Here is a 15,044-nt window from a genome sequence, read left to right on the forward strand (position 1 = left end):
GCCGCTTGTCCCTCGTTTGTTGATAAAACTCTGTAACGTTCGCGGTGGTTCCACTGTTCACAGGCTGCGCTAGTTTTACTACTGCAGGCCGTTCTTGTGGCGAGCAAAGCGTTGGATCAGAATCAGTTGCAGCAGCAGTCTCAGCAACAATCTCAGAAGCAAGTACCGTACGTATCTCACTTTTTTATTAATTCTAGTCGTCTAACAATCGGTTACATTAAACACCGTTCTATAAACGGGAACTGTTTATTTATATTTCACTTTTTCCTGTTCTCTTCGTATATCTGTAATAAAAAAAAAACACAGAATCTGCAAAAATATATTTTTGAAGAAATATATATTAAAGAAAAATATATTTCATTAGATATATATATTAAAGAAAAATATATTTCTGAAGAAATATATATTAAAGAAAAATATATTTCATTAGAAATATATATTAAAGAAAAATATATTTCATCAGAAATATATTTTTGCAGATTCTAAATTCTTCTAAAGTCTATACTTTAGAAATGGACATCTTAATTCCCAAGATTAGCATTCTGAATAAAAGTTTTCTCCCTGCGAATGGTTTAACATTATTCCACACGGGAAATAGTTGTAAAAATTTCTTCAACCAAATACAATTAATCTCACAACTTTTACAAAGTAACACGTTTTAAATACTTTCACAATAGGATTGTTCGGTGTTAAATAAAATGTGTACAAGAGGCGGAGTCATTCGTGTGCAAATGATTCTGCGTCTCTCAAGCACGCGCATCCGCGATTTCGGGTTAATTAAACCGCGATCGACAAGATTCGTAACATTTCCGTAGTCCCATGAGAAACGCATTGAATCTGCGAGACGTTCTCACGTTTGGCGCCATCGCGTTGCACAGGAAAGTCGTATAAAACGTGTTCGAACAGCAGGTATGTTTGTTTTATTAGCGGAAAGTAGACAGCCCGGGGGGCCATGCTCATTATTTGCAAAACGAACTTATTTCGCGTGGCTCGCATCGCTTGTCGATTCACGTGGCCGATTAAGAAAGCAACGATCGTTGGAGCTAATTAGTCGCACGCTCTCGCAATTAACGCGAGAAAGAGCATCCAACGGCTTATCTTCGTAGGAATCTAATCGGGTCTAGTTCTAATAATTTCTGTTTCAATTACTTGTTTACTTCATTTTATGGTTTCGGTCATCACCAATGTTGATCACTCTATTGTTCGTCACTCTTTCAATTGGATTGCATTTTAATCATGACCATCTTCGACTGCTTCTTAGGTACGGTACAGCGGCTCAGAAGCGGTGGGGCGATGACTTGGGAGGTGGCCACGGCGGTGGTGATCTTGGCGGTTACGGCGGCGACTTTGGCGGTGGACACACCGGTGGCGGCGACTTAGGCGGCCACGGCGGTGGCGACCTAGGCGGTGGTGACCTAGGCGGCCACGGCGGTGGCGACCTTGGCGGCCACGGCGGTGGTTTCGGTGGCGATGTCGGCGGTGGTTACGGCGGCGATGTCGGCGGTGGTTACGACCATTCCGGCGGCGGTGACATCGGCGGGGGTGGTTACGGTCATTCCGGTGGCGCCGACCTATCCGGCGGCTTCGGTCATTCCGGTGGCGGCGACATCGGCGGTGGTTTAGGCCACTCCGGCGGCGGTGACATCGGCGCTTTGGCCCATTCCGCTGGCGGCGATCTCGGCGGCGGTTACGGTCCTTCGGGCGGCAACGGCGGCGGAGGTCTCGACGAACACCACGACGACCACCACCACGACCACCACGATAAAGGCTACTGGAAGAAGAAGCTGATCTGGAAACCCGGCTGGAAGAAGATCTGGAAGCCGGCGAAGAAGCAGATCTGGAAACCGGCGTGGAAGAAGATCTGGAAGCCGATCTGGGTGCCGACGCAGAAGGCGGTGTGGAAGGAGATCCAGGTCCCGGCCTGGAAGAAGATCTGGAAGCCGGTGTGGAAAGAGATACAGGTGCCCGTGTGGAAGGACATCCAGGTCCCTGCTTGGAAGAAGATCTGGAAGCCGGTCTGGAAGCCGATCCAGGTGCCGGCGTGGAAGGACATACAGGTTCCCGCTTGGAAACAGATTTGGAAGCCGGTCTGGAAAGAGATCCAGGTGCCCGCGTGGAAGGAGATCCAAGTGCCGGCCTGGAAGAAGATCTGGGTACCGGAATGGGTCAAGGTCGGCATCCCTGGAGAGCATTACCACGGCACCGACCACCACGGCTGGCAGTACACCAGCCACGACCTATGGAAGAAGAAGCTGATCTGGAAACCGCTGTGGAAGAAATACTGGAAGCCGGCGAAGAAGCAGATCTGGGTGCCGGACAAGAAGCTGGAGTGGGTGTCGGCCTGGAAGCAGATCTGGAAGCCGGCTAAGAAACAGATCTGGGTGGACGACAAGAAGCTGGTGTGGAAGGAGGAGTGGAAACAGATCTGGAAGCCGTCGAAGAAGCAGATCTGGGTGCCGGACAAGAAGCTCGAATGGAAGGAAGCCTGGAAGCAGATCTGGAAGACGGACAAGAAGCTGGAGTGGATCCAGGATAAGAAGCTGGCTTGGAAGGAGGCCTGGAAGCAGATCTGGGTGCCCGCCTGGAAGGAGATATGGGTGCCGGGGTGGAAGAAGATCTGGAAACCGGTTTGGATCTCGGAGTGGTTCCCGTCCGAGGATCATCATCATCATCCTCACGGCGGATGGGAGGACCGTAAGGACAGTCAGGCCAAAGGCGCGCAGCTTGTTCCTTACAGTCCGGAAACGGTCACCAAGCAGAACTCCGTGACTCAGCAGCGTCAAGTTGACGAGAACAAGGTCAGGTGGGACAGATCGTCGAAGCCGCCCGTGAAAGACATCAGCCAGGACTTGGTCCCGCCGCCCCTGGACGCGAATCAAAACGTCGCGCCGGCGAACTTCGCGTTCCCCAATCACTGAACACATCGTCGCCCCTCCCCATAGGATGCTTGTACAAAAGATCTGTCCGAGATAGTATTGTATAATAAGCCGCTGTATATATTACCGTAGGTCTACGATAAGTTCTAGAGGATTAAGCGTTTTCTCCCATTCGATTAATCGACTGACACGATCCTATTCACTATACCCTTCGACGAGAGGTGACCTCGTATCTAACGTATCCATTATGTATAGTTTTTTTTTATACGATGTTGTTGTTACCCTACTTTGTTAACCGATGCCGTTGAGAATAAAGTTGGTGAAATATTTTGTTAAACCGGCCTGTTGTATTATCCCCCCCCCCCCCCCCCCCGAGTCTGTTTTCATCGAGATAAACAATCGCGTTCCTTTTTAACCGAGAGAATCACGCAAGCAGAAACTATGGAATTATCGAAGAAGTCTATGAAAACCTTAACCTAAACTTAGGACGTATTGTTAGTTTAAACATACTTTCTTGACTGAAAAGACAACGTAAATCAAAATCATTGCACGGTTCGCTCGAACCCCCTCGATGTTACAACAAGCAGACGACGGATTTCAGACACGTCTACGCACAGATTTATACCCGATCGAAATATTCCAGAACGTAATCGCCGGTTTCTCGGGAAGAGGCTGTTTTCGACAACTTTCTTCCGACCGTTTCTCCGTCGCCGCGATCTCGGCCCATTACCGGTATTAACATCGTAAAACCGGCTAATCCCCGGTGTTACGGGTGGTCGGCGATAAAAATGCGTTAACACCTTCGCATTATTATTTCGCCCAGTCATCGCGGTGCCCACGCTCGACATGACGCAACGCGGGTCCCGCCGCGAAACCGGAGAAAGTCGAGATCCGTTCCACGGTAGGAAGCCGGGTGCTCGTATATGGGGAGACCTCGACCGTGGAGAAAGTGTCCGTACACCTACACATTGTCGCGCGCACCGTCGACATAAATTAATTCGTGCTGGTGTAACCAGCGGCGACGGGGCCGGGAATGCGTCGCAGAAATGGGAATGACGATCTCCCGGGCGCCGTTGATTGTTCTCGAAAGGTATCCCCGGAGGCGTATCGAATGATTGGTAGAAAACGAAACGACGTGTCGCGAAAAGATGTCCTCCGAGCGGGCCGGAAGTAGCCGACTGGCACTCGTAAATTCAACCGTGCCGTGATTATGAATACACGTGTATGGATTTGAACGAAGCTTGTTGATGCATTGCGAAACGAAGGCATTGTCTAGGGGACCGGCTGACACAAGTAGGCAACTTTCATTTCAAGAAACTTATTTGCCACGGAACCAACGAATGACCCAAGAAAGTCACTTTGCTGCATTCGACGTATCTAGTCATCACGTTTTTCTAGCAAATTCTATTGGGTAGAGTCTAGCAGCACGGATATTTAGTTGTCAATTTCCTGTTTTCACCGATCGGTTCTTAACACAAATCGGGAAGCTTCGCGACCGACGGACGACCATTTTGTTTTCGCTATTTTTCTAAAATTCTAACCCTTTGTCATTTGATTGCTCGAGTAACTACGAAACCATTTTCCAGGGAAGTATCTATATTCTAATCTTAAAGGCAGTTTCAATATGTAAGCAACCAGGTTCTGTGCTTCGCGCGAACGGCAACCTTGTTCTAAGAATTCTGTGCTTCGCGCGAACAGAAGTTTGCTCGAGCGGAGGTTGGTCCCATCGCTAGGTGCAACCTCGCCGCGTCAAACGGCAAACGGTTGATCGTGTGCCGCGCGAATCCGCGACGGAATCGACTCGCGAGGTCCGACAAGAGAGAAACTGTGCCCGATCCGGCCGCCGGGGGTCAGACTTTTCATCACGAGTGTCGTTCCGATCGAGAAACAGCCGGAGAAATGTCGCGTGTGCATTTTCTAATCGATCCTGTCGATTGCGGTTTTCACTTTCCTCGTGGTCCTCATTCCCTCCGCGTATCCCCGTCGCAACTTTGTCGCGTTCCCTGCTCCGCACGCTTCCGAGCACGAAAATTCATGGATCTTCGTAACCCGTGATAATCACTCCGAGCATGGAAACCGCAAATACGATATTCGATAAATCAAACGCAAAGATTGTGAAAGGAAATTCTATTGATTCGTGATTTATCGCTACGAGATTCGCGAGGCTTTATAGTAGGCAATATAGGCAACGGAACCGTGTACGGAAGGAAAAGTTGATTGCTATGGAAATTATATGTATTCGTGTGTCCGTGGATCGGAGATTCTTCGGTTGACATTTATGATCGCGAAGCGGTCAACTGATACATAAGTCAAACGGATTCACTCGCCTTTTCTTTCAACGTCGGTCATTTTCACCGCCGCGGCTTCGCGAGGGTTCGCGTTCAAGGTCGTTTCTCTCGAGAAAATTCTTTTCTACGCGCGCGTTCGAATGGAAATCGCGCACGCGTCGAACGGCCGTCGATTACCGCGATAATGATCGCCTTTACGCTTTGACAGCCTTCGCCGACGCGTTAAATGGCCACGCGAAACAATTCCCAATTACGGGATGATTTTTACCGGTTTCTGCTCTTCAACTCTGTACGCTACGATTTCCATTGCAACTGCGTTGATTAGTAATTATCTTTTGTGCATAATAATTTTTTAAAAAATAAATAAAATAGATATTAAAATAAATATTATAATAAATAAAAATAAATAAAATAAATATTAAAATAAATAAAAATAAATAAAATAAATATTAAAATAAATAAAAATAAATAAAATAAATATTAAAATAAATAAAAATATAAAAAAATTAAAAAATTATAATTAAATAATATATAAATATAATATATAATAATATATAATATAAATAATAATATATAAATAATATAAAATATAATTAAATTATAATTAAAATTAAAAAATTATAAATAAAAATAAATAAAATAAATATTAAAATAAATAAAAATAAATATTTTGAAACAGTATGCGGCGACGACCTCCGTCACTTGCCGACAGATGGCTTCCTTTTCTAAAAGCTACCAAGATCGTCCCTGTTTCTACATATACGCCGCAGCCGTCGATTTACCCTTATCTCTGTCTAAGGCTGGGTCCGCAAGAAAACCTTATTGACGAGTCCACTAGCGGGCCCGGGACGAAACAGCTCTCTTTCCATTTCCTCACCAATAAAGTCGCAAGACTATTTAGAGCGCCACAAGAACTTGGCGCCAGCTAACATCGATACCAGTCGCACTGAAACGAACGCGATACTGTAAAACGTTCTAGCCTTAGAAAGCGACAATAATAGAATAATAACAAGGTACTATTTGATCGCGTCAATGATGCGATTGGATCTAGCACAATGGCGATTGTGTGGAAAACTGAACGGCAATTGAAGGTATTATAATCAGTGATTACTAATCGCCGAGATGCGATTGATGCCTCTATTGTGTTTACTCTACGTTGAAATCGGGATTAATTTGCTGGAATGTCGAGGTACAAAATTGCCATAGTTTCGAGCATTGTGGGAACGACGCTACGGAATCAAACGATATAAATCGGCAGAATGATAGTACACGCGATCGTTACGGGATCGTTGAAATAGTACAATAGCGGAGCATCGAAATAACGGCGGGCGATGGTAATAGTAGCTGTCGCCGTTTACTATATCGAAATGGTAACGCGAAGATTGACTTTGCGAAGTCGCGGTCGCAAATGCCACTTGTGGAACATGCTTCGCCGTTTGTTCTACAACCGTGCTCATGAATATTTAACCAGCGAACGATTATTCGGACTGCTTCGCACGAGCGAACAGATGTTCGAGGCCTGTCGAAGCGTGATTCGGGGCTCTTTTAACGACTACGAATTCCATTTTGGTAATGCGATTGTTTACTTTTTACGTCTGTTAATACTCAAAAGTATTTATATTCGTTATATTTAATCGACAAAGTATGTTGAAATGAATCGCATTTGAACAGAAAGAAGTGAATACATTTTTCTATGGTGGAACGTGTTAGGATTAATTGGTTTAATTTCAGTACACATAACGTACAGTTGTTGCCTGCTTGATGGTTATGTGAGGTTATGTCAGGTTATGTTTATAACATCTTCCTGTGTGCTGTATTGCGAAAATTAACGTTATCACTTTATACAAGATTTTATCAATATTATTATTATTATTAATGCACCGCAGTTATTTATAAAATTGTTGATACATTATCTGCGATTTAATTATTTAACAGAGAAATAAAATCGTCATTGATTTCGATAATTTCTTAATCGCGATCTAATGATTAATTTTCCGTGGAAACGAAGATCCATAGTTTCCGCGTTAAATTCTTCCACGTTGTCACCTCTCACGGAAGATCAACGAAAGCGTGGAAATAAACGGCCTCGCGCATGCCCAGCCACGCCGGATACGATAATTAACGATACCGTTGTCGAGCCCGCGAGATCGCTTCGATTTCCCCTAGGTTCACTGAAAAGCGGAACCAGTCCGGTCGGTTCACTTCCCATCGCCCCGACCAGGAAATAATCTCCGAACCGTTTCCCAAAGGAGTCGTTCTTATCGCGGCCTCTCGTCGAACCAGATTTTTCACTTTTTCCACGACACTTTTTTCTTACCCCGACAGCGATCGATAAGATACCGTGAAAGGCCTGCAACAAAGTAGTCGCCGCGTAATTAGCAGCGATTTCTGATCGGTCCGCGAGTTTCGGACGGATCCCGTTTCACGCGATTGCACTAAAATAGCAAAATAGTTCAACTATCGCTGAACAAGGATCTTCGAACGGATTCGTCTCTCTCTCTCTGCCCTGCGCGAGAAGTTTCAAGTAGAAGTCGTTCAAGTTCATCGAACGTGTTTTCTACTTTGCATGTCCATGGAACCTGTTCGATGAATTATTTAGATCCTTTTTTTTATTTGCACGTCTACGGCGGCATATTATTAGATCGAGGCTGCGCGATTGTCGCGCACGCGACCGGAAGTCCATCCTTCGATGAAGTGAAATCTCTGGTATGCAAAAGACTTCCGCGTCCGAATTGATTTCATGCATTTCGTATTCCGGACAGAAATCGTACAGCCGGCCCCGAACAAATTGCCTGGCATGCGAATGAGTAAAACGGACGTCGAGAAAACTGGAGATCTTTCGCAACCTTCGCAACAATCTCTTCCTACCATCCACCGTAATTTAAATCTTTCGATTAATAACTATATGTACTCGTTCGCTGTATTATTGCATCAATGATAAGCGTTGAGAATGTTCCCTGAAAAAATGCCATGCATTTTAAAAGTTCAGGAATTATAAAAACATGGTTAATAGATGCGTTGTGTTTGTCAAATATTCAACGGTTGCCGAGATCGTAGTTCAGCTTCTGTGCAGCACTGCGCATCCTAACGTCGACGAAATAAGGAACGAACTTTCAGGGTCCCGTAACAGTGCAGCAAACGAGACGAGTGCCGTGAAAAGGATGTCCCACACAAAAAGATATTTTCGTCATAGGCCATGGGTGTCAAGCCGATAATATCACAGGGTGGCACCAGAAACGTTTTTGTTACCATACGTATATATGACTGGTATAGTAACCGCGCGTACGAAGCAACGAAGAGAAGTATCAGTGCATCCGAAGATGTTGTTCGCGGCGTTCTCTATTTTACTTCTGCTCTGCGTCCTCTGCGTCTGTAATTGCCTCAAGCCGCGAAACTTTCCACCTGGTGCGTCAACGTGCTGCGAATATTTAACAAAATTCTCCCATATTCTAATCAGGATTCGATATCACGTTATTTCACAATAATTATTATACAATAATTGTTCTAATCGAATTTACGTAAACGTCACTTTTTCCTTTAAATTCTGTAAAATATGTCAACCCTCTCAGATCGTGTCGCAATTTCGGTTTACAATTTTGTTTGTTGAATTGAAAAAGGCGAAATATCTTAACAAAGTTCACCGAGGAATATTTCAATTTTCCTCAGAAATAACTCCGTCCATTTTTATATCGTTATTCGACAAGTATTGCTCCATTTTTTATTTTTATTCAACTAGATTTAACCAGACTTTTAATTAATGACTTAAGACGAAAGATTGAGACGATGTTCATATCTGTCGTTCAACGATCGGACAGGTCCGCAATGGCTGCCGTTCTTCGGCTGCTTCCTCCTGTTCCAACGACTGAAACGGAAACACGGATACGGTTACCTGGCGTTCCGCGAGCTGGCGAAAACGTACGGGCCGATTTTGGGCCTGAAATTGGGGAACCAAAAAGTAGTCGTGATCTCGACGCACGATCTCGTGAAGAAGGCCCTCCTCCGGGACGAGTTCAATGGCAGACCAGGCGGGTTCTTCTTCAGAGTTCGCGCGTTTGGAAAGAACAAAGGTACATATTTTGCTACGGAATCTGCTTCGAGAATAAATCCGTGCAACATCCACGCTGTGCATCGAGCATCGATATTCATTCTGGCTTGTCTCTGCGCTAGGTATTTTGTTTTCCGAAGGCCCGTCGTGGTCCCAGAGCCGTCGTTTCACCATGCGGCATCTTCGAGTTTTCGGTTTCGGCCAATCGATCATGGAGAATCACACGAAAATCGAGGCGGAGAGCCTGGTTAATTATCTCCGTCGTTCCAGCGAGAAAGGGCCGGTCCTCATGCACACCGCCTTCGACGTTGCAGTCTTGAATGCGCTTTGGTGCATGTTCGCGGGCCACAGGTTCGACTACGAGAACGAGAAATTGAAGGAGATACTCGACGCTGTCCACGATGCATTCAGGTAGATTAAAAATAAGTCCGAGCGATTTTTAACCCATTATACTATAATAACGAGCCAGACCCGTGGTGAAGATTCTATGCAAGCTCCACTAAAAATAAATAAATTCTTCTGTTATCAAAGTATAGAAACGAAGATGAAAACAGACAATGCAGGAAGCAAAAATTGTCTGGTCTTGTTAAGAAAATTATTTATTCAGTGCTAATCGTCACAGCATAAAAGGAGTAATAGTGCAAGGGGTTTGCGTCGGATATAGTTAACAATTGCCAATGATTATCTCTATGACATCGTTCAGACAACTGCATCCGTAATAAATGTAACAGCGCGTCAACATCGTTGTTTCGTTTCCGTCGCAGGTTGATGGACACGATGGGCGGAATAATTTCGCAAATGCCATTCCTGCGTTTCGTAATACCAGAGTCGTCGGGTTACAACGATCTGATGAGAATCCTTCGGAAGCTGTGGAGCTTCTTGGACGAGGAGATCAGCGAGCACGAGAAACGACTGTCCGGAAGCCAGCCGCAAGATCTGATCGACGCCTTCCTCTTGGAGATTTCCGCCAATAATGGCAGTCGTGACGACACCATATTCGATCGTGAGCTACTCTAATACGATATTTCTGATCTCGCGTATCATTCGGATCTTATCAAAGAGATTTTTAATACCGTTAGGAGAAAGCTTGCTTGTTCTGTGTTTGGACCTATTTCTGGCCGGCTCGAAGACCACGACCGACACTCTGGCGTTCATTATGCTGTTCTCCTCGTTGCATCCGGAATGGATTAAGACGTTGCAGGAGGAGTTGGACAACGTTGTCGGCAGAGCGCGATTTCCAACTTCGGAGGATCTGTCGTCGCTGCCGATGATGGAGGCGTTCCTCGCGGAGGTAACTGAACAATTAATTAACCCCTTGCACTGTAATAAAGATTCCATGTAATTTGTACTAAATACGAATATTATTAATTTCTCATCAATCGAAAGAAAATTGCGTTTTTTATTATCAAAGTCTAAAAGCAGAAATAAATAAAGACGATACGAAAAAAACGAAAATGATATGGTTCTGTTAAATAAAATATTAAGGACAAATAGAGCCGTAGTGCAAGGGGTTAAAATGTTATTTTTCTCAATTCGTCTGGGACGATTAAAAATTTCTTTGCTAGATACAACGATATTTGATCCTAACGCCGCTCGGACTGCCCCATAACACAACGAAAGACGTAATACTGAACGACTATCGTATTCCGAAGGTTTGTGTTAATCGAAAGAAAATGTAGTCGACAATTTAAAAATTGGAAATTTATTCGCCGTTTCAGGACACGATTATTCTCCTGGATTTAAGTAGCGCGAGCCATGACCCAGCTTACTGGGATCAACCGGAGGAATTCCGACCGCAACGATTTCTAGACGAAAATGGCCGATTCGTCCAGAACAATGCGAGCATACCATTCAGCTTAGGTAAACTTTCTAACAAATTAATCAACGACGAACGAAACAAGAACGTTCCTTTAATTGCAAGCAATTATATTCACAGTTCTAATAAAAAATCTCCTGTCATTGTTATGATAAAACATCTCTTGTCGTTGCAGGTCTTTGGCATCAAAGATAAAATCTTTTCATTTTAATTACGAATTTTTTGTTCTCAATTTTTATTACAGTTTTTACTTTACAGACATTTTCAGCTCTTTTATATAACATAAAAAAGATAAAAATATATAAAAATGTTAATATATAAAATGTATGCCGCTCGGCTGGTCAACGTTCACGCAGTCAACGCGAATGAATATTTTGCCGTGAAATATCCCCGCGAACACGGATCTCGGATGCGTAATCCGATCTTCGTGAATGATTTCGTACGATAAAATCGAATTTGTCGTGGCGGATTTGAATAGAAATTTGTCGCCGGACGGTGACGCCAGGCGAATGAAATCCCGAAAATTTCTACGAACACGCCTGCCCGTAACGTTTAAAATGCAGGATGTCGGTGACGGTCCGTCCTTGTTTCAGGGAAACGACGATGCCCGGGAGAAATGCTCGCCCGCAGCACGATATTCCTATTCTTCGCCTACGTTATACATTACTTCGACGTCGAAATTTCACCGGATCACGGCGATCCGGACCCGAACGGTTACGACGGTTTCGCTATATCGCCGAAACCGTATTATCTGAAGCTGGCGAAGAGATCGGACGTCCCGAATACGGAGAACACGTGAACGGAAATGATTTGGTAGTATCCAGCCGACGAGTATTGTTGTGCGAATTCACATTTTTATAGACTATCATCGACGGAATAAATGAAAAATTTCGTTGGCTGGTGGGAGACTCTTTGAAACAAAATTGGAATAAAAAGAATAATAATTACACGACGCTAAGATCTGCTGTCTTCCAATTACTATTTTTAATGTAAGGAATTTTTTTCGGGTATTTAAGGTATTCTTCGGTAACTTAATTAACACTTTACCGACCGGTAGCCTATAAATCGGCTTTTTTCCACCGATCGGTAGCCTGCGTATTGGTTGTCATAGTAACCATCAACTTTTTCATCTATTATTTAGATCAATATGTTATATTGTACTACCATAAGCTTTAATATTATTATATAACTTTTTAAATATTAAATATCTTCCGGGATTAATAAAATAAATGAAATCAAAATAGTAACGAAAATTTAACGTCGAACTCAATTTTTATGACCAAATGACCGGTCGATAAAGTGTTAAGCAAACCTTTTGTGTACAATTTTTAACAGTATTTCTCTCTATATAGAAAAGTGAATTTGTTTTGCTGATGAAATTGGGCGAACTAATTTCCAATTTAGCCGCACCAGTTCGTAAATTAATATATTTCGGTGTACAGAATCGAATGCATGTGCGTCGAAATACAAATTATTACTTCTTTACCCAGCGTCAATATTTCCCGATCGTATAACAAGCATTTCCAACGCACTTTGTACAGCGGCGTGTTGTCTGTTTTCTAGCATCAAGGAATTATTTACGAATCGACGCTCGGGACCGATGTAAAAGGACGGGGCACCGCCACGTGGCGCGCCGGCTAAACGCACGTACATTTGGACTTCCGCGAAACGAGATGATTTCGACGAACGCGTAAAACGACTTTCACGCGGCAGAAACAATAAACAATATCGGGGAGAAAAATTTGTTGAAGTTAAACAAACGGGCGTCTATCCGCCGCCGGATCTACTTCGATCCGGGGAAGGTGGGATACACGGAGACGGGAGAAACATCGGTGTTGCGGGAAGCAGGATTAAGTGCACGTATTTGCGTCGATGTGTCAAGACGTGGCAAGAAATATTCAGTGTCCGAAGAAGTATCGGAAAGTTTTAAGTTAATGAAAAATAATTCCATTTATCTTGATCCCGTTGAATTTTGCAGATGGATGGAAAATTTAGGCACGGCCGGATTTAGTGCAAATGAAATTTTTCGTAACTAAATTACCATTCTTCTTAATACATATATTTTTTTTTATTCATCGTTTACTTTAGTAATTAATAATATAAGTGAGCAAAACACAAAATATCCGCGAAAGCCACTATAATGGCGCGTCGTGCCTAAAAGGTTAATTTAAGTTTTTCATAGAGATGACTGGAAAATGAAGTCGCTTTTTAGTGCATTTGAGAAACATTATAATATTTCTTATTTCCGTATTGTGTGAAAAATTACTCGGAAACAGGACGGCTAAAATATTTTTGAATAGAGTACCGGGTTTAAATACTGAAAAGAATTGAAAGGGAGATAAAAATGTCGTATTTTAGTAGAAATACTTTATTGTGCTATTAGCAGCGCCTCGTAAAGTTTTAATACGTTCGGAGAAACAGGTACAATTTCTGCAGATTTTAGTTCCTTGGACCAGAAGTAAAGTGAACTTCTGTGTCACTCCGATGAAGATGATAAACCTTACAGTCTTAGCAAGAATCGCGGCTGGACATTTTCTTCTTCCTACAATATTAATAATATTTAGAATGCAACGATTTATTGATAAAGTTTCAATGATTTCTCAGGAACATTCGACGAGTCCCATAACAATTAGAAAATCGATTCGCGGAAGTTATGTTCCTTATCTTCAATTATGCATTTGTCCAATGCAACAGTAAATGCTCCGAGGACTGCGAAATACACCCAGAAAAATGTTAATATTAAATAGAAACGAAATTTCATTTACGACAGATTTTGCATTAACATAACTTTCGAAACTTATTAGATCAAGGTGGTAGAATATCCTGATATTAAAAACGGTTAATAATGACTGTAATGAAACGTAACGTCGACGAGATCGGGCCATCAAGAACGCTGATGCGCGTGTGATCATAATTTCGCACTTAATTACTTCAGTCTGTCGGCAATGTCAGGAAGTCTATCCCATGGTATCACCTAGTCGATCTTCTTTTGTAGCTTCCGCTGCACGTCCTGATGCATTATCATCTTGAGGAATAGAAAATCGAGCGCCGTCCCGACGGTTGTAAATCCGGCGATGACGAGATCTATCAGCATCGCCAGTAATTGTTCCTCTAAAAATGTAAAAACGGTGCACATAAAAATGAATCGTTGGCGATCAACCTTCGCTAATGGTATTTATGAAGAAATAATGCGAGCGTTGTATGCGTGGAAACTACCGTACTTGTGTAAATTGTGTCGACTTCTTGGTCCACCAAGAAATCTGTAACCGTAGACAGCAGGAGCAATTTACAAAATAGATCATTTCTGCCGCTTTGACCATAATGAACAATATAAAACCCTGCAGAAATCTGCTCCTGGTGATGTAAAAGTAACGCCATTAAATGTAGTGGCAAATCGCCCAAACTGGTAGACATCTTTACCGACGGGAATCAATTGGTCTACCGGCGTCATCTGATGTTTCTAAATCGACCATCTCAGTCGGTAACTTGTCTACTAGTTGCAAGATTTTGCCGCAACGGGTAAGGGTGCTATATCTGAATTACAATTGATATGTGTAGTATCTATCTGAATAAGATAATAACAATTACGTTATAAATGTTCATTCTCAACAATGCTCTCTCCTAGATCCCAAACGTTATCTCTTGAAACTCCGTGTCATCAAACTTTTCTAAAAAATTTTCCCGTTGTGTTGCAACGACATAACACGTACGATTCTTTAGAACAATCTCTTGCTGTTCGATGTGTTGATTTATATCCACGCGAATTTCCTTATTAGTTTACTGCTTCTTATTCCGCCATTCCTCGAAACCGCCGCCAAGTATGAACTCGACAAGAAAGAAAATGACAGAACTAAAAATGTATGCATATATATATATATATATATCACAGATAAAAATGTTAAACATTCAAATAAGAAACCATGGAATTAAAATTTCAAAACGGCACCAGAAGAACTTATCTGACGCTGCAAAGTATGCGTAAACGTAGTCTGAAAGATAAAAGGCTATTTTATTTCACT

The 15,044-nt window shown here is 43.0% G+C and overlaps 3 protein-coding genes across 5 annotated transcripts; 2 read left to right on the forward strand and 1 right to left on the reverse strand.

Annotated features, from left to right (window-relative positions):
* Positions 1 to 57: 57 nt before the first annotated feature.
* Positions 58 to 3,108, forward strand: LOC144473412 (uncharacterized; the record flags this gene model as incomplete). The annotated part of the gene is made up of 2 exons (XM_078187263.1): positions 58 to 167; positions 1,262 to 3,108. Coding segments are annotated over 2 exons (1,767 nt in total), but the record flags the coding sequence as incomplete, so codon positions are not given.
* Positions 3,109 to 8,484: 5,376 nt separating this feature from the next.
* LOC144472507 (methyl farnesoate epoxidase) lies at positions 8,485 to 12,002 on the forward strand. The gene is made up of 8 exons (XM_078185667.1): positions 8,485 to 8,569; positions 8,980 to 9,231; positions 9,332 to 9,620; positions 9,974 to 10,212; positions 10,289 to 10,500; positions 10,775 to 10,861; positions 10,928 to 11,069; positions 11,619 to 12,002. Exons 1-8 carry the CDS (start codon positions 8,485 to 8,487, stop codon positions 11,822 to 11,824), a joined length of 1,512 nt encoding a protein of 503 aa, XP_078041793.1. The 3' UTR covers positions 11,825 to 12,002.
* A 1,439-nt stretch (positions 12,003 to 13,441) lies between these two features.
* On the reverse strand, positions 13,442 to 14,838 carry LOC144472946 (uncharacterized). Of its 3 annotated transcripts, none has more exons than XR_013494477.1 (3): positions 14,247 to 14,838; positions 13,948 to 14,136; positions 13,442 to 13,567 (listed from the first exon to the last, which is right to left on the reverse strand). XR_013494477.1 is itself a non-coding variant. In XM_078186417.1 (3 exons), the coding sequence occupies exons 1-2, from the start codon at positions 14,437 to 14,439 to the stop codon at positions 14,000 to 14,002; spliced, it is 330 nt and encodes a 109-aa protein (XP_078042543.1). In that variant the 5' UTR covers positions 14,440 to 14,838; the 3' UTR covers positions 13,442 to 13,567; positions 13,956 to 13,999. The 3 variants fall into 3 exon arrangements, 2 of the variants coding, with proteins under 2 accessions (XP_078042543.1, XP_078042542.1); XM_078186417.1 differs by having other exon boundaries at positions 13,956 to 14,136; XM_078186416.1 differs by lacking the exon at positions 13,442 to 13,567 and having other exon boundaries at positions 13,943 to 14,136.
* Positions 14,839 to 15,044: the final 206 nt, after the last annotated feature.

Source organism: Augochlora pura, chromosome 7 (genome assembly GCF_028453695.1).
Source record: "Augochlora pura isolate Apur16 chromosome 7, APUR_v2.2.1, whole genome shotgun sequence".
Classification (NCBI taxonomy): Eukaryota; Metazoa; Arthropoda; class Insecta; order Hymenoptera; family Halictidae; genus Augochlora; species Augochlora pura.